This window comes from Mustelus asterias, chromosome 14, assembly GCF_964213995.1.
Source record: "Mustelus asterias chromosome 14, sMusAst1.hap1.1, whole genome shotgun sequence".
Taxonomy (NCBI): Eukaryota; Metazoa; Chordata; class Chondrichthyes; order Carcharhiniformes; family Triakidae; genus Mustelus; species Mustelus asterias.
The window spans coordinates 30,570,123-30,597,059 of NC_135814.1; the positions used below are offsets into that span (position 1 = coordinate 30,570,123).

General features: G+C 42.2%; 1 protein-coding gene across 1 annotated transcript in view; it reads right to left on the reverse strand.

The window, feature by feature from the left end:
• Positions 1–2,130: 2,130 nt before the first annotated feature.
• Positions 2,131–26,937, reverse strand: part of thsd7ba (thrombospondin, type I, domain containing 7Ba) — a 624,788-nt gene continuing 599,981 nt past the window's right edge. Inside the window, 3 exon segments of the mRNA XM_078229305.1 lie at positions 2,131–4,806; positions 6,404–6,491; positions 21,722–21,914. Of these exon segments, the coding sequence (XP_078085431.1) occupies positions 4,725–4,806; positions 6,404–6,491; positions 21,722–21,914 (363 nt within the window). The 3' untranslated portion in view covers positions 2,131–4,724.

A 26,937-nucleotide genomic window follows, 5' to 3' on the forward strand; every position in this document is an offset into this window, starting at 1 on the left:
TATTCCTGTAACCTTGCACATTATTACCTTTCAGGTGGAAATCCTTTTGAATACCTCAATCGAACTTGCCTCCACCACCCCCTCCAGAAATTAATTCCAGACTCCAACCACCCTCTGCGTGAAAAATATTTGCCTCACATCACTTCTACTCCTTTTACCCATTATTTTGAATCTGTGCTCTCTAGTTCTTGAGAGGAAACAGTTCCTCAGTATGTACCCTGTCAATACCCCTCAGGATCTTGAATACCTTTATCAAATCTCGTCTCAGCCTTCTTTTCTCCAAGGAAAACTCTCCAATCTACCCTCATAACTACAGTTAATTATCCTTGAAATGATTCTTTTAAATCTTCTGTGTACTCTCTCCAGTGTCTTCACATTCAAACTCAGGTATGGCACCCAGAATCGCATGCAGTACTGCAGATGAGGCGTTTATCAAATGGATTTATATTATTATATATTAAAGCATTTCATGATTTAAACCCCTCCCCCCCCTTTAATGTCCTCTCAGCTATTTTTGCTCCACGTTTCATCTTGTGATGACAATTTCTCATCCCTGTTACTATTCTAGCGAACTTTGTGATTTAAAGTTCCTTTCTATAAAGGGTGCACAAATCGAGTCTTAGCATGCTGAGATTTAACTGTTACCGAGGACAAATTTATCAGAAGATGCCAACATTTAGTGATAAAATTAATGTTGAGGCTTGCTCTGCTTGCATTTCTTTAAGTGTGAATTGGACAACAGCTTACATTAATGGCACATGCACTGTTAACTGTGTAAATCAAGAAGTTACGACCTTAGATACCCTGCTCCTCCAGAAACTGTGCAATAATAGCACCTCTCCGAGTGACTCACCACTAAAATGCATGACATAGCTCCATTTTCTTGATATATGTACACACTAAACTTAGTCAAAACCATTTGAGTTTGTAAGTGCCCATTTAATGGCATGGTAATATCCCCTCTGTCAATGCAAATTAAGTTTATTAAGTGTGGAGTCTCATTCCTTCAGATTTTAATTATTATTGAAGATTTAGAAGAATAAATATTTTCTTTTTAATTTTTATTTCCAGTCTATTTTATTTCCCTCCCTTAATCCCATTTTTATTTCCGTCTATTTCACACTTTGCACCTTATTTGACATTGAATTAATATTCAAATCAATGCTGGCTTAGGTTTTGTAGGGCTTATTAAAAATTCTTCAATCTGATTGGTTAAGGAGATACCGTATTGCCCTGATCCGACAGGTTCAAGATTCCCTTCAGAGGTCACTGTGCCTTTTGAATGGTTGACTGGTAGGAACTTCCAATGCGAAAACTCATTAAACGTCTATGGGAAAATGCAAGTGAGAATGCAGCTACCATGCAAAACATGGTCCATATCTTTGCTGTTGCACTTTGTGTTTCCATTTATTGAACCCCAATCCCATTGACATTTCTTCCTCCTTCCCAGATCAAGGAACAATCGTAGGTCTCATCTGGCAATCTAAGTAATAACAAAGATCACCGACTAGGCAAGTTTTTCTTACTTGTACCAGAGTCTGGATGTATCCCAGCTTGGTATGGCTCCTGCTCTGTCTAAGAGCACAAGAAACTACAAAGGGTCGTAGCCCAGTCCATCATGCAAACCAGCCCTCCATACACTGACTCCGTCTACACTTCCCGCGGTCTTGGAAAAACAGCCAGCATAATCAAGGACCTCACGCACCCTGAACATGGGGGCTTGGGTCTCTTCCAACATCTTCTGTTGGGAAAAAGATACAAAAGTCCAAGGTCATGAATCAACCGACTCAAGAACATCTTCTTCCCTGGTGCCATCAGACTTTTGAATGGCCCTACTTTATATTAAGTTGATCTTTCTCTACACCTTAACTATGACTGTAACATTATATTCTGCACCCTCTCCTTTCCTTCTCCCTATGTACTCTATGAACGGTATGTTTTGTCTGTATAGTGCGCAGGAAACAATGCTTTCCCAATACATGAGACAATAATAAATCAAATCAAAAGTCTGCAAATAGAATTATTTGTGATCTGATTGTGTTAAAAACAGGAAGGAAATTAACTGAGTGACGAAAATTAATTCTCCCACATTTCACCATCACTGGCAAAACATTACCAAAATGCAAAGTTGGTCTGACAGGTTATTTAATGAAATGATTACCAAATTAGAACACATCCTGCTACACATAACAAGGTATGGACCTTGGCAATTTAAGGTATGCGGTTGGGAAAGAAAAGATAAGAAACAAGTCAAAGAATGCTGGTAAATTTTGTAGACAAACAATGCTGGGACATACAACCCAGAAGTCCAAAGGGTTTTTTAGTGTTACCTGGCGCCCACATTGAATTCAGTTTAAATGTTTAATTTCACAAATGATGTGCATTTTCATAGGAGCTCACCTAGGACATTTATAGCAGTAAAAACAAATTTTATGCACTAGCATTTCCCAAATTTGCCACTGTCATTATGAACTAAATAAGTTGGAGGGCTCTTAACTCAGGTCAACAACTTTCAGCTGATATACCAATGAGGCAAACCAGAAGTTGAATGTGGCGTGAAGCTCCCTCTTCCCAATTTAATACAGCCCAGCCTCAAATTTAGTAGCAGACCTGTTAATGGGATGGTGAAACATTTTCTAATTTCCTGCACCAGCAATTTTGAAGTCATTCAGAGGGATATTGGTCAACTTAGTATCAATTAATAAAGAATGAAGTGTAATTTTATGCTGTGGGACATTGCCAATCAAGAGGTTGGCTGTCCCAAAGCTATGTTTTATTTTTGCTCTTGTTTTTAGCTCAGGGTGATTTTATTAATGAAGAACCTTCTAAGGACAGCTTTACTTGTGGCACAGTAGCACAGTGCTTAAGCACTGCTGCCTTACAGTGCCAGGGACCTGGGTTCGATTCCTGGCTTGGGGTCACTGTCTGTGTGGAGTTTGTATGTTTTCCCCGTGTCTGCATGGGTTTCCTCTGGGTGCCCTGGTTTCCTCCCACAGTCCGATTAGGTGCATTGACCTGAACAGGCGCCGAAGTGTGGCGACTAGGGGATTTTCGCAGTAACTTCACTTCAGTGTTAATGTAAGCTTTACCTGTGACTAATAAATAAACTTTACTTGCATTAACAGGGAGCTTCGAAACAAACACTTCAGCCTCTGCTGGTCTAAAACAATTCTGACTTTCCGTTTTCTCTAAATTCTGAGGTCCAGTTCTCTGAATTTGAAATTCCAAGGGTCAGAAACTCAAAATATCCAGACTGACCGCTGAAAAAGCATTCAGCATCCCATTAATGGAATGCCTAATGTAGTGCGCAACAAGAGAAAACAAGGCATCCAGCTTCTAACCACCTGCTTTCTGGTTTATTTTCAAGAAAATACATTGAATTGGTTCCCAACTGGAGCACTAAATACATTCCAAAGTAACAAACACACTTTACCAGCTGCTAATACTGCTCTCTTGAGGCTCACGAATGAAGATCATTAAAAGCTATATTAATATTTGTGATTTGAACAGCACAACCACCGTAATAATAAAATAATTGTTTCCCAGGCAGGTGGCCAAATTCATTAAACCAAATTTAAAGGAACCTATCTTTTGAGCTCAAACTATACTGAAACCGCCATTGAAGTATCAACCCCCAGTGAGGGATTGTTTAATTTTATCATGAAACTTTTGCAGGGAAAATTTTTAAAAATCATTACTTTGCTGGATCTTGTCACTTTAAATGCACCAAGTGGATCGGAAAACAATGGCTTGATGGAAAATCCGGAAAATATGCTAATTAAATGTTTAATCACTCAATGAGCTATTTCATTTGGTGTAGAGCCAGCACATTACTTACACTTGGTCATGTCTTACGCTTCGTAAGAATTAGAAATGGAACTGGAGCCATAAATGCGCGAACCATTTATTATTCTCTATTGAAAAAAAACATCTTCACTTGCCGAGGATTCTTACTATTCTATCAGGAGCATTTTAATTTCTAATTAAATGTTGGGTCTTATCTCATTTGAGAAAAAGATTCATTACAAAATACTCATTAAAGCTCCACAATGTAACACTTTGCATCTCTTCTCTGATAAGACTAATACATTTCTCTTTCAGAGGAAGTCACTTGAGGAGACCAAGCTTTATGCAATATTAAAATCCTTGATACTGTACATAATCGGTTTGTGTTTGTTCATTAAATGCAGGAAATCATGATGCACTAATATAGTGCAGAGTATTCCAAAGAATGTTCAATAGTTCCTTTCAGGTCCAAGTACTTGTTAGGCAAAAAGCCACGTTTGCCTTTAGAAATGCATTCACAGCTAGCAGATAGTAAATGCAGCATGATTTCTTTCGGGTTGTCTTCAGAACTGTGTGGCGGAAATTGTACGCAATCTTTTCTCCCATTTGTAAATGTGAAAATTGAACACTAGATGCTGTTTAACCAGTCTTGGTATTCATTTCATATGCTTAACATTTCAACGAATGAATGCAATTCTGATAGCCATTTTCAGTTGCGTTTTGAGTTCTCGACTTTCAAATTTCTATATAAGAGCACATTTGGATCTTCTGAAAATTGTTTCTCTCCTCAGAAATAGAGTAGTTCATGAGACATTTCTCAAAGCGGCTTTTGAGGTTTGCCTTCATAGCTCGTGCTTGTGACACTGAAGTAAGGTTAAGGCTTCTGTCATCCCATGAATGTGAACAGAACAAAGGAAGAGTGTTTTCTCCTGAACTCATTACATGTCCATATCTCCATCATAGGCTAAAGTCAGAGGCTTCTGCTGGGGAGCTGGACGTGTCTGCTGCTTTGGTTTCTTGCTGCAAAAGGTAAGCAATAATAATAATGACTAACCCCGCACAAACTTCAATACTGCTGGTAAATAGAAACACATCTCAAACAGAACACAGATCCACCTACACAGTTCATCAATCCTGTCTCAAAGAAACAAATAGTAGCTATCCATTGCCTACATTTCTGATGGATGATACAAATAGTAAATAGAAACCAATATCTCTATCATGCAATGTTCAGCCAGCAATCTGAATTATACCATAAAGAGTTCAGCCAGTATGCACACGTACACAAGATTGGACTTCTCATAAGCAATTTGTTTTTTTTTACCTTCTTGAGCAATATTACGTGTGTCAAATTTCTCCTAATAGTGAAACAGTTCTATATTAAGCTTAACTAAAATTCAAACAAGCCATTTTTAAACTTGGCACTGCACTGGAATTACAGTAGCATCATAGACCTCCCTCTAACTCCAGGACAGCCAACTGGTGGGAGTGCATCCTGGAGGTACCAAGTGAAGTCGAGGCTTTTTTATTATCCAGGCCTCATTTAAACAGAGCTGGTGAATGATGTGCCCTCAAACAGACCTCCCAAAACAGCTCACCAGTGCAGTACTGGGCAACATGCAAGGTATGTGTCTCAGGGTTCAGGATGGCTTTGAGGAACATTGAAGAGAAGGTGCCTGGGACAGGACTAGCTTCGTCAGAGCACTCATGCTCCTCCTGTGACCAAAAACAAAGATTTGTTTAACTTTGGAGAACCTGAAAGCTTCTACTGAATGGAACCCACATTAGATTATACTGTTAATTTTGGGAATTTATCTTTGCAATAAGATCCCAATTAGCGTAAGTTCTTGAGGCTTCTACCTAGTTAGGATAGCCAAGGGCCAGGAAAATAATGAGAAATGAATTGCCTTGATTTAAATTCCTGCACTGTCTGGTTTCAGAAGGGTAGAAAGAGTTTAAATGCCCAACCATGTTGGAAATTTTCATATGTATTGCCGTGCAAATGGAAAGGTTCCATGATGGGAGTACACAGGATTTATAAACTGCAACTCTTGCTTTGTTTTGAAGGGTACTGCATAAGTGATCAATTCATGATTACATTTTCACATTGGAGTTAGGAGTTAACATAGAGTGTATCACAGGCAGATTTGGATTGACAAAGTTATCAAAGCTCTCTGATACTGTTCAACAGTTTAATGCACCTATCTGGTATGCCAAATAAATCAAGTCCTCATGGAATTAATAAACAAACTGATTTTATATTTTATGGAGCAAACTATCAATCCCATTGATTCTGATCCACCTAATAAGAAATCTCATTTTGTGGCCACCATTTTAAAACAAAGGTATGGTTTGTCTTGTAAAACAGCACAAAAATGATTTATTTGCCTCAATTTACTGTATCTGCTTTACAGAATATATTATCTTTCAAGATTTCCAAAAATAAATCTTGAAACTAGAAAGAACATTGTTGTCAATTCGTTAAAATGTTATTTCAACCATATAATACGCCCTAGGCACTAAAATAATGATACAGTCGTGAAAATGATAATATACATTAATCATTAGAAGTAGTAATAACATTGAAAATATAAATTGCTTGGTCTACTAAACTTACCAGACCAGATATGACAGCACAGTAATAAAGATAATGAGGACTACTATGGCAGCAGACACTCCATACACCCAGACCTTTGGTTTACCATCTGTCAAAGAAATGTAAAAAAAACAACAAAGGGTTCGGTTTAAATAGATTTAACATTTAAGAATGAAGGTAGTTTTTGTACCAATCTGCAGAGAATATAACAGTTTGGAGCTGATTGGTATACTAAAAGATAATTGCAAGTCAGCGAATGTTCCACCATTCACAGTGTTCTTCAGGCTTTCTGCAAATAAATATTATGTCCAAGAGTCGGAGACAATGCAGAATGTGCCAAATGGAACAGCTGCAAAGAAAGTTCACAGCTCACTGAGAATCAATGAGAAAAAAATCATTTTAAATGGTAACTTGACCAAAATGCTGCAATTTTCCATTCTTCTCAACGATTTGAGAAGTGGTATTCCCTTATAGTTACAGGGCAAATAATTCCTTCTATTCCAGGAATGAAAGCTCTTAAATTTTGCAAGTGGAATGGGTGGTGCAGTGAGCCAGAACACTGTCATTTTACCTCAGAGACCGAGTTTGAATGCGGACAAGACAAGTAAAATGAAAACATTTCATCTATGCTGACTGAGTTGTTTTTTCTGTGTGAAATGAGTGGTTTATATCCAGTTTATTCTAAGTGTAGGGCCTGAACATTGAACTGTTCATTATACTGACAATCTCACACAGATATCAAGGTGGTGAAGGAACTGGAAAAATACGCACTGATGACTTCTGAGCTTTGGGTAAATTTTACTGCATTGGTACAACACTGGCATTTCCTCTCAAGGTGTTATACTGGCTTTGAATAGTCAGTCTTAAGCAATTTGATACATGATGAATACGACCAGCGCGAACAGCAAGAGCATCACAGTAGTAGTGCTATCAACATTCAGCTTCCCTTCCATGTTCCACATCATCTTGATGAGAATATATTGCCTTTCCTTCATCATAGGTGGATTCCCTAACCCCTATCAACACTGACTGCACGTCATCCTTTTAGACTGCAACACGCTAGAATAAGATAACATTTTCACAGGCCTTACTCAAGCATGCATTGATACCCGCAGTGCTGTGCTATATATTTGTGGAAGATTGTTCCCCACCAACAATGATGCAATATGACCAAGGGGTTTCTGACCATCAGAATTTCAGTGGTAGAATCATCAATTGTTACATTATTGTTAGGTTAGCAACCATTCCACAGACTGCAATGAATCAGCTTCACTTTGATTGATATCTGTGTTCTACTGGGCAATGCATAGAATAACGTTGGCATTAAAATATACATGGACCTGTTGATGCACTTTTCATTTCATTGGCTCCAAAAGTCAACGAAACACTATTAAACATTGGTAAAGCCCTAGTCTCCTTGTTTCTGAATATTTCTGGGTGTTGAACACATTGGGCACAATTTTACCATCAAGTTGCACCCGTTTTTGGGCTCGAAAACTTGGTAAAGTCAGGTGTGAGGTGGGTAGTGCAATCCGCGCCCACCTCTGCACCAGTTCCCCCTTTACCAAGGCCCAAAAATGGCCGCAATTGGGCCCATACCCTAAATTGGCCCGACGGCCATTTAAATGCATTTGCATGCATTTAAATTGACTTAATGGGCTGCACGCCCAACCTTACAGGCACTTCCCCCTTTACCACTGCATTCGCCCATCCAGAATTGGCGTGAAACAGACATGTTCTACAAAAGTCTGATTTGGATGCTCCAGTTAGTGAGGAGGTAAGTGCCGAGCGTCCGATGGCTCTGTGCTTGAGATCGGTGAGGTGGCGAGTGGGGAGGGGGGGGGGGGGGAGCGGGGGGCAGGGTGGGAAGGTGGGTCTGACTGCTTTCTGCTTGAGATCAGTGAGGAGGAAGGGGGAATCCGCTTCCACTCTGTCTGTGATCAGTGAGGCGGAAGGGGGGGAGGGGCCCGCGATCAGTCTTAGTGGCAGGGGCTGTGGGGGATAAGGGGGTCAGTAATGTCGTGGGGATGGAGCAATGTCTGTGGGGGCCAGGGGGAGGCATTATCCGGCCTGGGAGGGGTGTGGCAGGGGAGCCGCATTCAATCATTTTTTTTCTGCGCATGCGGTGTTGGAGGCGCCGATCGGAGCTGCAGGATTTCGGATGCATTAAGCCGTGCCCACAGGCTTCAGAATTGCTGATTTTTTTTCAGGCAGAGTGCGTATGGGGGCGCCTGAGAACAGGCCTAAAAGTCAGATCTGAAACACTCCCAGTTTCAAGTCCGCCCAGCACTTAGAATCAAAATAGTAAAATAGGACCCATTCAGTTCACTTTATCACCCACCACCCAGCAATTCCCCCAATCATCCCCATCACATACAACACATTCCCTACACGAGTACCACTTCTGACTTTTGCCTTATTTTACCTAAACTGATTAGGTTTTGAATGATTTTTGATCCTTGAAATACAATTAAACAGTAGTTATGAAGTCAAAATTCAAAACCATTCCCAACTTATGTGAATATAAAATTTTAGCCTTGCTCAACACAGTAGTTTTTAAAGTTTATTTATTAGTGTCACAAGTGGGCTTACATTAACACTACAATGAAGGTACTGTGAAAATCCTCTCGTCACCACGCTCCAATGCCCCTTCGCGTACACTGAGGTGTAATTTACCATGGCCAATGCACCTAACCATTAGTTTGTCAGAATGGGGCAGAGGGAGTTTTGTTTTTATATTCAGACCAAGCCAGATTGAATATCAAAGTGCTTGAAGCCTTGTCACTGTCCACAAAAAATGCTCAAGTAAAAAATATGCCTTGCCTCAATTAACATACATTTTCACTGATATCCACCTTGGGAGGCGAAAAGAGAACAACTGATGTGACATTTGACAGAAAGCAAGTGGTACATGGGGAGATTGGAAAAGTTTGCTCTGCTCCTCTGGAGGCATTGTGTGCAATTGTGAATATGACAGAGATTGATCCACCCGTCTAACTGCTTGCTGTGAGAAGACATCCTGTCAGATGTTACCATAATATTCTTCAGGAGGAAACCGGAGCACCCGGAGGAAACCTACCCAGACACAGGGAGAACATGCAGACTCCACACAGACAGTGTCCCAAGCCGGGAATCGAACCCGGATCCCTGGCGCTGTGCTAACCACTGTGCCACCCCACTACTGTAGATAATGAATATTATTTTCCCAAGCACTTTCATTTCACTCACCCAAATTAAGCCTCTTGTTTAAGCCTAAACAACCAAGGCTCTGCAGAGCATTTAGTAACTCTATTGCTGAACAGTCTGTAACATTTCCTTCATACTGTTTAAGTCTAGTCCACTTCAAATCTCACAAGTTGATTGGTGCAACAAGATTCATACAAATTTTAGTTACAGGAAATACTGCTCAATTGTGGGAAATTATCAGTGAGCATGAGTCATTAATTTTATGTAATCTTCAGCCAATTCTGTTAGCATTATGGATTAGAAATGATTAATGTTCAAAGGCTTCAGGGTCTATTATGCAACAAATTTATACAAGGCCAACCTATGGAAGCTCTGTATGACTCATCTTACTGCAAAGCATCTCTGATCTGTAATAAAACCAAGTGCCACCTCCACAAAAGAAAAGCAATATAACAAACAACATTACCTGGAAGCAACATCATCTAGATATTGCAATATGAGTCAGGACAGTGACCCGACAGCAGTTCTGTTCCTTTCTTATCATAGAAATCATAGAAATCATAGAAACCCTACAGTGCAGAAAGAGGCCATTCGGCCCATCGAGTCTGCACCGACCACAATCCCACCCAGGCCCTGTGTTTCTGTGTTTTGAATGCATATAGGAATATCTATTGAAGTTCAAGGATATAAAGTGACTGGAAAAACTGATCAGTGATGTAAAATATCAGCAGATGATGGGTCGCCCGTTTAAAACGGAGATGAGGGGAATTTTTTCTCTCAGAATGTCATGAGTCTTTGGGACTCTCTTCCTGAAAAGGTGGTGGAAGCAGAATCTTTGAATATTTTAAGGCAGAGGTGGATAGATACTTGGTAAACAAGGAAATGATATGTTACAGGGGGCAGGTGGATGTAGATTTGGGGTTACTATCAGGTCACCCACAACCTTATTAAATGCCACAACAGGCTTCAGGGGCTGATTGGCCTACTCCTGCTCTTATGTTCACGTGTTCTTCTGATAACTAAAATATTGTATGACAAACGGTCACATATTAGTTCGAATTAAAAGTTGTGTACACTCATATTGGATATTTGGTGCCGTGAACTGCAAATTTTGAATGTATTTTATATTTATAATGTATTATGTATAATATGTATATAATATAGAATTAAGTAATTAATTTAAAATGAAGGCAATACCCCTGGTGCTCTTCATGTTGCTGCTAATTCTAATAAACATATAATTAAAAAATAATTCTGGTCAGAGGAATAATACATAAAATAGCAAGGAAATAGCTACAAAAAATGGATTCTCTGGAAGAATATTGCAATAACATTTGACAGGATGTCTTTCCACACCAACCATTTAGATGGATGGATCAATCTCTGTCATATTCACAAATGCACGCAATGCCTTCAGAACAACAGGGCAAACTTTTCCAATCTCTCCATGTCTACACATTACCACTTGCTTTCTGCCAAATGTCGCATCAGTTGTTCTCTTTCCGCCTCCCAAAGTGGATATCAGTGAAAATTTATGTTAATTGAGGCGAGGCATATTTTCTACTTGAGCATTTTTTGTGTACAGTAACAAGGCTTCAAGCACTTTGATATTCAATCTGGCTTGGTCTGAATATAAAAACAAAACTCCCTCTGCCCCATTCTGACAAACCAATTTAGCTCAATTCAGAGAAATACCCAGCTGCACCAATATAAATAATTTGTGCACCCCCGATCCATCTTTGAGGCTTCTCTGAGTGAGGTTGATGACTTAATTCTATCTTTTTAATCAAATTATAGCGAGATTCCTATGCTGGATTTAAATTGAGTCGCAACTGTGTTGCCCCTGACCAATTTATTTTATCTATGGTTCGACAGCAACATTCCATTACTCTTGATAACATTCACATCCAGGCACAAGGCTGGCAGGACTGTGCGGTGGAGTAGTTTCCAATAGGAATCAATGTCTAGCCACAGATGTAGTTATGTTGACACTATTTTAATCGCATGCGATCATTTTTCTAATGTAACCTACATACAAATACATAGTACATGTAAATTCTCTTCATTAATATAGATCAATAAAAGTTCAGGCCCCAGCTTGAAAATGACCCATGTCACCTGACTCTCTGTTTCCTGTTAGCTAGCCAATCATCTACCCATGCTAATATATTACCCCAACAATAGGATCTTTCATGTGGCATCTTATCAAATTACTTTTGGAAGTCCAGATACACTTCATCTACTGGTTCCCCTTTATCCATCCTTCTTGTTACATTCTCAAAGAACACAAATATATTTGTCAAACAAAGTTTCCCTTTAATGAAACTATGTTGATCCTGTTTGATTATACAAGGGTCTGAATTATCAGCTTATTGGGAGAGCACAATTGGTGGGACTAGAAGTGGATGTGAGTTCTGCTTCCAGCTCCAATTGGCACTTGGGAGCGATTACTCACTGGCTGGCCAATTAACAGTGGGCTAGCATGAAACCCACGCTGACAGGCTGAGCGCGGCCAGGGTGGAGTGTGGGTAGGGGGTGTGGGAACGATGGCGGGTACCCAAATGTGTGCAGCTGGGGCCACGGATTTAAACTGAGTTGCTCAAAGACTTGCACGTGTGGAGGATCTGTGGGAGAGATTTTGTCAACTTTAAAGGGATAATGATGACTGTGGTCAGAATGTGGGCAGGAAAATGTGCCTAGGATATGGAAATATCTTCAGCACCCAAAAGTGTAGGCTATCAGTCTCTGCTCAGCTGAGCAGAGACTGATAGCCAAGTTCCGCACACATGAGGACGGCCTCAACCGGGATCTTGGGTTCATGTCACACTATCTGTAACCCCCACGACTTGCCTGGGCTTGCAAAATCTCACTAACTGTCCTGGCTGGAGACAATACACATCTCTTTAACCTGTGCTTAACGCTCTCTCCACTCACATTGTCTGTACCTTTAAGACTTGATTACCTGTAAAGACTCGCATTCCAACCATTATCTTGTAAATTGAGTTTGTGTCTTTATATGCCCTGTTTGTGAACAGAACTCCCACTTACCTGACGAAGGAGCAGCGCTCTGAAAGCTAGTGGCTTTTGCTACCAAATAAGCCTGTTGGACTTTAACCTGGTGTTGTGAGACTTTTAACTGTGTTTACCCCAGTCCAACATTGGCATCTCCACATCATGTTAACTTCAGCAGAGGAGCAGATCCAGGAGATGGCATTTGAGTGCGGAGCAAGATCCATTGGCTGGAGAGAGGCTGGGGTTTAAGAGGAGAGTAAGACTCAATGGACAGGGAGGAGACTCTGGGGAGGGCATGAGAAATGTGGGGCAGCGGGTGTTAGACAACCAGGTAAAAATCCACTCATCCTTATCATCGCCCATTCAGAAGTAGTTGTTGACCCAGATTTCCAATTTGAGAAGCATGCATCCTCCAGACCACAAAATGACCCGGAAGACCCTCCCTTGATACTGGAGGATGATATCAAACCAGATTTACCGGTGTCACAGCCTCTCTCTCCTGCCCTAGGGGAGATTTGGCTTCAGTTGCACCTCTCCTCCACAGGCATCCTTGGATGTCTGATTGGTGTCATTAGCCACCTTTTGAAAGGACATTCTTTGTCCCCCAGCAGCCAATCATCCAAGCATCCAGGGGCACCTGGAAGTGACATAAGATGTATGCAACATGACAACTCCCAGGATATCTGGCACAAAGCTTGTGATGGTGCTCATACTATCTTAACTTTCAATGACTGGAACCCCTTTCGATTCACTCCCACGTACCTTGATGGGTAGAGCTGTGGCTCTATTAATCCTTGGAAAGCCTGCTATAGCTGTGAGACTTTTGCCTCACTCCTCCTGGCTTTCCTTATCTGTCTTGCAGTGAATAAAGGCGTTTACCCTTCAGAACAGTGCATCTATCCAATGTTTGACGCAACTGTATGCTGTAGATTGTGACACTCTGCAAAGATCACCCACAGACCCCTGGAATGAACCTGAGGCATAAAAATTAAGAACAATTGTGACCAACTGCAGTGCCACTGGCATTGGATGGTCACCTAAATAAAGGGGGCATAACTATAGGGTTCGTGGTGGGAGATATAGGAAGGATATCAGAGGTAGGTTCTTTACGCAGAGAGTGGTTGGGGTGTGGAATGGACTGCCTGCAGTGATAGTGGAGTCAGACACTTTAGGAACATTTAAGCGGTTATTGGATAGGCACATGGAGCACACCAGGATGATAGGGAGTGGGATAGCTTGATCTTGGTTTCAGATAAAGCTCGGCACAACATCGTGGGCCGAAGGGCCTGTTCTGTGCTGTACTGTTCTATGTTCTATGTTCTAAATAGTTTGAAGCTGCCTCGGGCCATATCATATTAAGGTCAGTGTCTCCCTTGAGAGTGGAGTCTTCATTGGCACTGGTCCTCTGTCATTTCAAAGTAGCTGATTCTCAGCCTGTGCCCTCTTCCAGAGGTTTTAGCAGCTTCTCCTGTCACTTCTCCAATGTAACTCCTGCTGGCCATCGACCCCTTCAGATTGTGCCTCTTGGTCTTGAGGGCAGACTCTATTATGCCGCCTGTGAGCAACCGGCCTCCTCTTCCTTCTTGTCCTCTGCTCCTCATCTGAGGAAGTCCCTCCGGCAGAGTAAACAATGTCCATCACAAACCTTCTGCTTGCCAAGTTTGAGCTGAATCGTGAAGGGGCCTGTCTGCAGAAAGCCTCTATAATGTTTTCAGCCTCCTGAAGTAATGTCAATGACCAGAATGCTACACTAAATGAACAGTAATGCACAGACTTACACCTCAATTTGAAATTCCTACCTCCTCACCATTATATTCCTTCTGGACCTTCTAACCTGCCCTGGATCCAGAAAATAAATGAGAATTCTGCTTGTCCGTGTGACTTGTGCGCCAAGCAAAAAAGTGCATTGACCTCTCAAAATTCAGATCAATTGGACCTTTAATGGTCTTGATTGGCCCTTTCATAGGCGGCAGGTGCGCTTCTGACATTCGTGCACACCCCGCCAGCCTTAATATCGTGAGGAGGCGCAATGATGTCAGAAAACCCTCGCAACCTCATCACGTGTCATTTAGCGCTGAGTTGGGCATGGACCATCAGAGATTCAGGCCTATGATTTTCTGAATGTCACTATTTCCTTAATAATGGATTCCAGCGTTCAGCCAACGACAGATGTTACGTTACCACATCCTTTGGGTATAGCTTTTATTTTAAGTTGTACGAGTTATACATTTAAGTCCTTCTTAAACACCAGGGGAGATGTTCCTTTGTTGGACCTTGGTAAGTAATTTATATCCCCTGTAAAAACAAATCCCCCTGAGAATAACAATGTAGTGGGACCGTACCATTTTGTTTTTCTGTGTGGCTTTATCAACATGGCAAAGTAATGCTGAAATTATATTACCCAAGGAGGCGGAAACTCAGCAACACATTTCATTAACAAACATGAGAAAAGCCAATCAATAATCACAAGTTGCTTTCCCTTATTACCAACAAAATGACTCAGCGGTATTTGAAAATTTACGATAAGTTGCAGAGATATTTATCACTTTTTTTATTTTTGAAGTATTAGACAACAACCTTCCTCACTAAATTGTACAGAAATGCACACAAGATATCGCTGCTGCCCTTCCTAATATTTCTTTCAATGTCTTTGTTAAGGAAAGTAAGAGGCATCATCTTGCTGGAAAACCTATATGTATGTATCGCACAAATCAGCATGATGACGGCAGCAACCCCACTACTCCAGTAAAGAACTGGAGTTCAGATTAAACTGAATTGTAGTCCAAGTTGTTTCCTTGGGTAAATTACGATGAAAAATTGATGTTACTGAATCCTGGACATGAGTACTTTATTTTCTCACAATCTCTTCGAAAAGATGTCTGCAGCTGGCACCATAGCATAGTAATTCAGGGGCTAACATATGAGCAGCACACACTGGGCAACAATGCTTAAGGAGTATAGTTAAGATTTAGAAGTTCAAACATTATGGTTTTAATGAAGAAACCATTAGCTGTCAGAAAGAAAAATGCCCGCTGTCAGCACCTTCAATGGACGATAGCACAGTATCTATATTTTGTCAGATTACCTCTGCTGCATATAAACATTTCAGTAAAAAATTAAACTGCAGACACCAAAATATCGTATACAAATATTTCTAGTGTAAAATGTACCAACACAGAGATATACTTAGCACCATGGTTAATACATTCATGGTGTAGTTTTTCTCTATTGGCTCATTTAGATCTAAATACTAACAATTTATATCACTTCAGAGACTAAGGAACTGATTTTCTAAATGTTTTTGGACACCACCAGTCATTGATGACTCTCACGCACTTGGAAGATGCAATGAATCTGTGACCATGAATCAGAACATTAAGCTTAAGGGGCGGGATTGTATGGCCTTGCTCGACCTGAGACCAGAAAATCCCACCCGAGGTCACCGTGCCTTTCCATTGTCCGCCCCTTGCCCACTCCAATATCCGTGGCAGGTGGAGTGGTAGAATACTGGTGGAGAGCTCTGTTATAGAACGTGCCCATTGGGTTTTCAATATAGGTGTCATTTTACAAACTGAATGTCCCTTTTTGAACCAATTCTCTTTTCACAACATCTTGTGGGAGAAAACGAGTTCAGTTATGTTTAGAGTTAAAGCTTAAATGAATGTTGATGAATATAATTTCACAGATTATTTTCCTGGGTAGGTTGCAATTGGAATGCAGCATTTCAGAGCTGTTCTGCAAAATGTTACAGACATGGAAGAGATGGTAAGATGGTTCCTCCTTTTTCCACCTCTCGACTGACTGAAGACAGGTGTGCTTTGAAAAAAAAGTTTGAACGAACAACAGGTTTTCTCATAAGTTTTAAAAAGGATAAATGTTTATTACTCAACATCTAAAATGCATTCGCAATCGCAGCCACTTACACACCTGCACAGAAACACATACATTCAAAACATCTAAAATGCATTCGCAATCGCAGCCACTTACACACCTGCACAGAAACACATACATTCAAAACATCTAAAATGCATTCGCAATCGCAGCCACTTCCACACCTGCACAGAAACACATACATTCAAAAAAAGACGGCGATTACAAAAGAGGTAGCCTGCAGTGAAGTTAATTTATTAGTCATAAGTAAGGCTTACATTAACACTGCAATGAAGTTATTGTGAAATTCCCCTAGTCGCCACAGCCTGTTCGGGTCATGCACCTAATCAACTCATCTTTCAGAATGTGGGAGGAAACCCATGCAGACACGGGGGAATGTGCAAACTCCACACAGACAGTGACCCAAGCTGGGAATCGAACGCGTGTCCCTGATGCTGTGAAGCAGCTGTGCTAACCACTGTGCTGCTGTTCCGCCACCACTGTGTGCACTTAGGTCTTTAAAAAGTTAATTCGTTCACAGTCACACCTGCTTCTTCCAAGATGAAGACTTCAGAGTTGCAGGTCTGTGATTACTTTTTGCTGCACTGAAGAAATAAAATCTGGAGACTGATGAAGAGTTGTTGCAAGCAGCAGCATGTTGCTCTTGCTTCACTTTGATAGAGGGATAGTCAAACCTATGCAATGAAAATCGGTTTGGTTCTTCAAATAGAGAGGTAAATGCTAACCCGAATTCTCTGCCTGCTGATGGATCTTCAACAGGGCCCTGTTCCTTTGTTCCTCTGGATCTCTTTCTCTCTCTCTCTATCCTTGTGCTCTAAACATGTGTCTCATTAAATGTCCTTAGTTAGAAACCTAGGGTGAAACATCTCCCTCTTGCCAGTGGCAGGTTTTGTGTTGAGTGGGAAATTCAGAGGCCAAAAATCAGTTTTCCGCTAGTGGGAAATCAGATTTGAATTTTCCCCATACCACTTTCATGGCAGGCTTTAAAAATTAATATATTTTATCACAGGAAGAGCTTGGACTTTTAAACCAGAAAGCACCTAAATAGGAGCTGTTGAAACTGTAGTCTGAAACATTTTAAAACAGTGTACTTTTAAATTTGAATGCTCTGGTCTCTGGCAAACACAGCTTAGTTTATTATTTGGCAGGATAGAGTATTGCTGAAGAAAGGTACTTTGTCGAAGTTTTTCATCTTGCCCTGATTAGGACAGTCACAAGAATACCGGCGTCAGGGGGAACAGCAACTTTATACTGCATGAGAAAAGAGTGCTGATTGGTCAACAAGTGGACTCTGATTAATAGAGGCATTAACATGGAGAATGCACCAGTTGATGGTGACTGACAGCTGCCAAGCATTGTTTGACATTTGAACCAGGCAGCTTGACTAGAATCATAGAATCTACAGTGCTGAAAGAGACCATTCGGCCCATCAAGCCTGCGCCGACAACAGGTCCTATCCCTGTAACCCCACACATTTACCCTCCAAGTCCCCCTGACACATTGGGGAAATTTATCATGGCCAATCAACCTTTGGGGTGTGGGAGGAAACCGGAGAACGTGCAAACTCCACACAGACAGTGACCCAAGGCCGGAATCGAACCCGGGTCCCTGGCACTGTGAAGCAGCAGGGCTAACCACTGTGCCACCATGCCGCCCACCACTGTGCCACTCTGATTGGTCAAGGCATTACCCTGTGGAATGAACCTGCGAATGGCTATCACTTATTTTGTTTAGCTGAAATAAGCACATGTTCTTACTGTCTGCAAAGATCAGTGCCATGTGTGTTAATATATGTAACTTCCAGTACATGCAAATATGTCACACTGATCATCTTAAATTGGTTGTCAGCATAATTTTTAGCCGCTGAGGATTATTTAGCACAAGTGGCGCAATCACAGAATCGCACCTAATGTTAGGACACCATGTTTTGCATTGTGCAAGTACGGTCTGCTTGGGGATGCTCTGTATTTGGCCCACTGTGAACAGTGGAAGGGACATACTGTTTGCCATGATCCTCAGTCTTTGGGACATATGGCCTAGCATCACACTGGCACTGAAATTTGTATACCACATTACGACAAAATGTCTTTTTTCAGCAAAATGCAGCTAACTTTGATAAACTCTCTGCAGTGCTGCCGCCACCTACAAGACCATACAGGACATTCAGGTACTTGCTTTTCAGTACACAACAGGCACACAGGATCAGCAGCCATTTTTCCTTATACCTGTGTTGCAAGTGCTGTTCAGGCATAAAACCCAGGGAGCAGAACAATGACAAAAGGCCCTACTGAGACAATCAGAGAACAAAGAACAGTACAGCACAGGAACAGGTCCATCAGCCCTCCAAGACTGCCCCAATCATGCTGCCTGCTTAAACTAAGACTGTATGTATTTATGGAGCCTGCATCCTTCCATTCCCATCCTTTCATGTATTCATCTCGTTGCCCCTTAAATGCCGCTATCGTACCTGCTCCCACCACCACCTCCCCAGGTACCGCATTCCAGACATTCACCATCCACTGTGTAAAAAACTTGCCTTGCACATCTCCTCTAAACTTTTCCCCACGCACCTTAAACCTATGTCCCCTAGTACTTGGCTTTTCTACTCTAGGAAAGAGTATCTGACTCTCCATTCCGTCCATGCCACCCATAATCTTGTAAACCTCTATCTGGTCACCTCTCAACCTCCGTCGTTCCAGTGAGAACAAACCGAGTTTATCCAACCTTTCCTCATGGCTAATACCCTCCAGACCAGGAATTGGGGTGAGCTGTGCAGAATTCTGGGGTTTCCCAGGAATGTCCCCACAGAAATATCCATAACATAGCTGTAAGGAATTACAGGGGCAGGCAGATGAAGCTCCTTCCCCGCAGTGTAACACCATTATTTTTCTTCAGTGATTTAGCAACCCTGCAAATCCAGGTTTCACCCCAAATTGTGGTCTTCAAATGGACTCACGTCCTTGTTTCACTCCCTTGGATCTTAGGATTTGTTCCTAAAAATATCTTTGTTCAAATGCTAAGTGCACAAAGGTTTAGATGACTTATTCGCTAATACTTTACAAAGGAAGAAAATTAACATCAGGAAAGACAGATTGAACTCTGTAGGTTGCTTCAGTTTGTGCCATCAAACTCAATAAATAACTCCTCTGAAACAGTTTGCCCAATTATACTGTCAGCTCTCATGCTTTAAACAATAATTGCTCGTTTAAAGTATGAGAAGGATGTAAATAAATAAAGCTGATGGAAAGCATTTCTGTCCCATTTTAAAAGTATCAAAAATGGCACACATGCTACATGGCTGATGACGGTGGTTTGCCAATGCAGTGGAAGGGCAATTTTCTGAAATTCGCTCCCTTTAGAATATAAACCTGCAGAATGGACTCCTCAAAGAAGCTGAATGTTTCAAAGAAGTAACAACAGAGAACTAAGTTGTTGAGCAAAACCAGTCATGATGATGACTGGAACATAGAACATAGAACAGTACAGCACAGAACAGGCCCTTCGGCCCACGATGTTGTGCCGACCTTCATCTGAAACCAAGATCAAGCTATCCCACTCCCTACCATCCTGGTGTGCTCCATGTGCCTATCCAATAACCGCTTAAATGTTCCTAAAATGTCTGACTCCACTATCACTGCAGGCAGTCCATTCCACACCCCAACCACTCTCTGCGTGAAGAACCTACCTCTGATATCCTTCCTATATCTCCCACCATGAACCCTATAGTTATGCCCCCTTGTAATAGCTCCATCCACCCGAGGAAATAGTCTTTGAACGTTCACTCGATCTATCCCCTTCATCATTTTATAAACCTCTATTAAGTCTCCCCTCAATCTCCTCCGCTCCAGAGAGAACAGCCCCAGCTCCCTCAACCTTTCCTCATAAGACCGACACTCCAAACCAGGCAGCATCCTGGTAAATCTCCTCTGCACTCTTTCCAGCGCTTCCACATCCTTCTTATAGTGAGGTGACCAGAACTGCAAGCAATATTCCAAATGCGGTCTCACCAAGGTCCTGTACAGTTGCAGCATAACCCCACGGCTCTTAAACTCCAACCCCCTGTTAATAAAAGCTAACACACTATATGCCTTCTTCACAGCTCTATCCACTTGAGTGGCAACCTTTAGAGATCTGTGAATATGGTCATTTACGCCAGTGAGATCTTCTGGTCCCGTCAACAGTGCACCCCTTCTGGGTGTTTTAGAACATAAGAACATAAGAAATAGGAGCAGGAGTAGGCCATCTAGCCCCTCGAGCCTGCCCCGCCATTCAATAAGATCATGGCTGATCTGATAGTGGTTTAGTTCCACTTACCCGCCCGCTCCCCATAACCCTTAATTCCCTTATTGATCAGAAATCTATCTACCTGTGACTTAAACATATTTAACGAGGTAGCCTCCACTGTTTCAATGGGCAGAGAATTCCAGAGATTCACTACCCTCTGAGAGAAGAAGTTCCTCCTCAACTCTGCCCTAAACTGACTCCCCCTTATTTTGAGGCTGTGTCCTCTAGTTCTTGTTTCCTTTCTAAGTGGAAAGAATCTCTCTGCCTCGACCCTGTCAAGCCCCTTCATTATCTTATATGTCTCTATAAGATCTCCCCTCAGCCTTCTAAACTCCAACGAGTACAGGCCCAATCTACTCAATCTCTCCTCATAAGCTAACCCCCTCATCTCCGATATCAACCTGGTGAACCTTCTCTGTACTCCCTCCAAGGCCAATACATCCTTCCGCAAATAAGGGGACCAAAATTGCACACAGTACTCCAGTTGCGGCCTCACCAGTACCTTGTACAATGGCAGCAAGAATTTTTTCCAGGGGCAAGGGGTGCATCCAATGGGACATTCCACTGACAACACCAGGACCAGAGGATCCGCTGCCGCCAGCCCATGGTGGACTGCCTCCCGTTGCCGCGAAACACACAATGGGTTTTATGATAAATCCCACCAGGTTTTTATATTCCACCTCCACCATTCCCATTATTCTCCCCTTCTCCAACCACCTACTTATGCCTGAATTCTCCGCTCCTTCACGCCCCGCCATCACTGCCAGTGGGATGGGAGAATTTGGCGCTTAGCCAAATCTCCATTCACTGCAGAGCGACCGGAGAATCCCAACTGCGGGCAAGGTTGGAGAATGCGGCCATTAATCAATCCTGAAATGTAGACAGGCCTCAATCACCAACTCCAGTTAATACACATAGCAGCTTCACAACACTTCCCCTCCCACTTACTTTGAATACAATTCTTACCAGGATCAAAAGGATCAATGGACCAGCCTTTAAAAAACGCCTGGAATTTTGAGTTGCTCAGTTTGTTCCTCCCCACACTCGTCTTAACGTCAGCTTTCTTCTCCTCTTGTCCTGGAATTTTAGTGCAGTAGTCAAGGAATCCATAAGGAGTCATTACTTCTATGTAACCTTTCTCGCAGCCGCACACTCCTCCCTGAGGATTGATTACAATACAGTCAGTTATTAAAAAGGACAAGGTAATAGATTCCTAATCAACTGGGAGTGTATAGACCTCCTACCATAGTCATTAGTAAAGCAATACAAAAGATAGATTTAACTCCCCCATATCTTTTCAATGGCAATAACAGTTTAGTTTATGTCTCTTTCTGATCATTCAGCTTTTGCTGTGCTTAACACTCAATTTATTCCATTATTTCAATTAAGCAAAATGAGTAACAAAAGAAATTTGAAATTTTAAGCTAAATAATTCACCGAGTTGTCAGATAACTGGATCAAGCTATTTGGAATTCAGAATGAAGAATGGAACGGATAATGAATTGTTTTAAGAATGGAGCTTTGCTACAATATCATGAAGCTCTCAAAACAAGCCAGTTGGATGTTTCTGATGAATGAGTGATTAATGAATTAGTCATCCATGACGGTGTAATTTCAACTTTGTAACTCTTCTCCAGCTTTACTATCAAAAAAGGAGCCACTTTATCTTTGAACGGCTTTTGTTAACATATTTTAGAAATTTGCAAAGTTCCTGGACTTGATTAATGTCACAGAAAGAGATTATACAGATTTTAAAAAAATTCATTTTCCAGGATGTGAGCCACATGGAGGCCAGGTAAGGGTGGGTTTTTACAAATATCAACAATGGTTTTGTGGTCATCGTTAGACTTTCAATTCCAAATTTTATTGAATTCTAATTTCACCGTTTGCTGTGGTGGTGGAATTTGAACCCAAGTCCCCAGATCTTGCTCTGGGGCACTGGTTTGTCCAATGAGAATGCCACTGTGCCATTGCCTCCTGCAGTAGCATCATAAGAAATATTGCTGTCTAAGATCACAATGGAAGTAGAACTGTGGATTGATATCAAATGGAATGGGGTGAGTCCAGGTTTGTGCCAGAAACAATGTTTGGAGGAGCCCAATATTTCAATGTTTATCATCTTGTGTATTCATGTGCCTGTTCTTCTGTGACTGACATTGAGAGAAACAGGAATTCCTTGTCTATGCAGGAAGTTGAGATGGAAACTGTAAAGTCAAGGGCTTTGCTCCGTTGATTTTGACTCTTTGCAAAAGGAGAAGTCAAAACACTTGCACCAAACAACAAAACACATTTTTATTTTTAAGGAAAAGTCAATTGTAAAACCCCACAGAGTTGACAACGTTACAGCGGTGACTGTTTGCAAAAATGGAAGTGCCATTGGGCCAATGCCATAAAGTGTAAGCGGATAAGGAAACTCAAGACTTGACAGCAAAGTCTTGTCAGCTGCTGCAATGTCAAGTCAGGTCAAATCATAAAGTTAACTTTGAAGTGCATTCAAAAAAGAAAATGAAAACCTAAAAAAAATGAAAATATTTGAAAATCTGATCTACTGACCTAATGCATAATTTAATGGATTCAAGTTTAGTTTGGGATGTCCATGGCATTATAGAGGACCTACACTGGTTAAAGAGGATAAAAGATTAAGGAGCATGGGGCGGCACAGTGATTAGCACTGCTATCTCATAGCAGCCAGGGACCAGGATTCGATTCACGGCTTGGGTCACTGTCGGTGCAGAGTCTGCACATTCTCCCCCTGTCTGCGTGGGATTCCTCCAAGTACTCTGGTTTCTTCCCACAGTCTGAAGGACGTGGGGTGGGATTCTCCCCAAAAAATTCTAAATGTCAGACTTGCGTAAAAACAAATTGAATCTCCCACATTGTGTGCATTGCAGAGTGCACTGGTGTGAATCTCGTGAAAAATAAGTGGGCGGGACCTATTCCCGCTGGAGAGACCGGCAGCATAGCGCTGAGTGGGCCACGCATGCGCAGTAGCCCCACACTATTGGCCTCCTGATCGCTGGCCAACCCCATGACCCCCGTATCCCCCTATCACTGCCCCTCCGACCCCCCCCCTCCATGCCTAATGGTTGGCTCCACAGCCTCGCGCCCAACCCCCCTCCCCCGGCCCGCCTCGATCTCTGCACCCCCCCCTGCTCCAACAACCCTGATCACCTGAGGCAACAGTTACTGGACACCCAAAGCATCTCTGGAAGTGTGACAAAACCCAAGATACAATTAGGAGCAAAAATGGTTTATTATGAAGGTGTCATGAGAAAGGAATGGAAACATGCATTATTTTGTGCGCACATTAAGTGTCGTGGTACAATCCAATGGTGGCAAAATCTGAAGCAAAATGTAGAACATGAAATGCATGTTAAAAGTCCTGGGCCTGAATTTTAGCTCCAGTGTCAGGAGTGCAGAGTTGGGACAAAGACCCATATTCACATTGATTGTGTTGTGGAGCACGACCACTGTGCTTAATGGGATATATGGCAAACAATTCTGCAACTTATGACTGGGCAACGATGAAGCGCTGTGGACCGTCAATAGCAAAAGAATTGTTTACATCCACACTCTGTAACCTCATGGCACGGCACATTCCGCACTTTATCATTACCACCATGCCTGGTTTGACGAGGAGTGCAGGGGATAATGCCAGGAGCAGAAACCAAGCACACCAAAATATGAGCTGTCAATGTGCAACCAACAGATCAGACCTAAACTCTGCAGTCCTGCCACATCCAGTCGCGAATGGCGGTGGACAATTAAACAACAAACTGGAAGAAAAGGCTCCAAAGTATCACCATTGTCAAAGATGAGAGAGTCCAGCACTTCAGTGCAAAACAAAATGTTGAAGCATTTGCAGCCATTTTAAGACAGAAGCGTCAAGTGGATGATCCAACTTGGCCTCCTCGAGAGATCCCAGCATCACAGATACTAGAGTTCATAAAATTCGATTCACTCCACATGATATCATAGAAACCCTACAGTACAGAAGGAGGCCATTCGGCCCATCGAGTCTGCACCAACCACAATTCCACCCAGGCCCTACCCCCATATCCCTACATATTTACCCGCTAACCCCTCTAACCTACACATCTCAGGACACTAAGGGCAAAATTTAGCATGGCCAATCAACTTAACCCGCACATCTTTGGACTGTGGGAGGAAACCGGAGCATAAGAACATAAGAACATAAGAAATACCAGCAGGAGTAGGCCATCTGGCCCTTCGAGCCTGCCCCGCCATTCAACAAGATCATGGCTGATCTGAAGCGAATCAGTTCCACTTACCCGCCTGCTCCCCATATCCCCTAATTCCCTTATCGATCAGAAAACTATCTACCCGTGATTTAAACATATTCAACGAGGAAGCCTCCACCACTTCAATGGGCAGAGAATTCCAGAGATTCACTACCCTCTGAGAGAAGAAGTTCCCCCTCAACTCTGTTCTGAACCGGCCCCCCCTTATTTTGAGGCTGTGCCCTCTAGTTCTGGTTTCCCTTCTAAGTGGAAAGAATCTCTCCACCTCTACCCTATCCAGCCCCTTCATTATCTTATATGTCTCTATAAGATCACCCCTCAGCCTTCTAAACTCCAATGAGTACAGACCCAATCTGTTCAATCTCTCCTCATAAGCTACACCCCTCATCTCCGGTATCAACCTAGTGAACCTTCTCTGCACTCCCTCCAAGGCCAATATATCCTTTCGCAAATAAGGGGACCAAAACTGCACACAGTACTCCAGTTGCGGCCTCACCAGTGCGTTGTACAGTTGCAGCAAGACCTCCCTGCTTTTATATTCTATCCCCCTCGCGATAAAGGCCAACATTCCATTCGCCTTCTTGATCACCTGCTGCACCTGCAGACTGAGTTTTTGCGATCCGTGCACAAGGACCCCCAGGTCCCTCTGCACAGTCGCACGATGTAATTTTTCTCCATTTAAATAATATTCCAATTTACTATTATTTCTTCCAAAGTGGATAACCTCACATTTGCTAAAGTTACATTCCATCTGCCAGATCCTCGCCCACTCGCTCAGCCTATCCAAATCTCTCTGCAGACTTTCCGCGTCCTCCACGCAATTCGCTTTCCCACTCACCTTCGTGTCATCAGCAAACTTGAATACCCTACATTCAGTCCCCTCCTCCAGATCATCTATGTAAATGGTAAACAATTGAGGCCCCAGCACCGATCCCTGCGGCACGCCACTGGTCACCAACTGCCAACCAGAAAAGCACCCATTTATCCCAACTCTCTGCTTCCTGTTAGATAGCCAATCCCCAATCCACGCCAACACCTTACCCCTAACTCCGTGTACCCCAATCTTCTGCAGCAACCTTTTGTGAGGCACCTTATCGAACGCCTTCTGGAAATCTAAAAACACCACATCCACCGGTTCCCCTCTGTCAACCGCACTAGTGACATCTTCATAAAAGTCCAGTAGATTCGTCAAACACGACTTTCCCTTCATGAATCCATGCTGCGTCTGCTTGATCGAACCATTCTTATTCAGGTGCTCTGTTATTTCCTTTTTAATAATGGACTCTAGCATCTTCCCAACTACGGACGTTAAGCTAACCGGCCTGTAGTTACCCGCCTTTTGTCTACTTCCTTTTTTAAACAGCGGCGTAACAGTAGCTGTTTTCCAGTCAGCAGGCACTACCCCAGAGTCCAGCGAATTTTGATAAATTACTACTAACGCATCTGCTATTACCTCAGCCATTTCTTTCAGTACCCTGGGATGCATTCCATCCGGGCCCAGGGACTTGTCTACCTTCAGTCCTATTAGTCTACCAAGCACCACCTCCTTAGTAACAGTAATTGTATTAAGGACCTCCCCTCCCACCAACTCTCGATCTCTAATATTCGGCAAACTATTTGTGTCTTCCACCGTGAAGACCGACACAAAGAACTTATTTAAAGTCTCAGCCATTTCCTCGTTTTCCACTATTAAATCCCCCCTCTCAGCTTCCAAGGGTCCAACATTCACTCTAGCCACTCTATTCCTTTTTATATACTTGTAAAAACTTTTACTATCATTTTTTATATTTTGAGCTAGTTTAGTTTCATAATCTATCTTTCCTTTCTTAATCGCTTTCTTAGTCGTTCTTTGTTTTTCTTTAAAGCTTTCCCAATCCACTAATTCTCCACTATTTTTGGCCACTCTGTACGCATCTGATT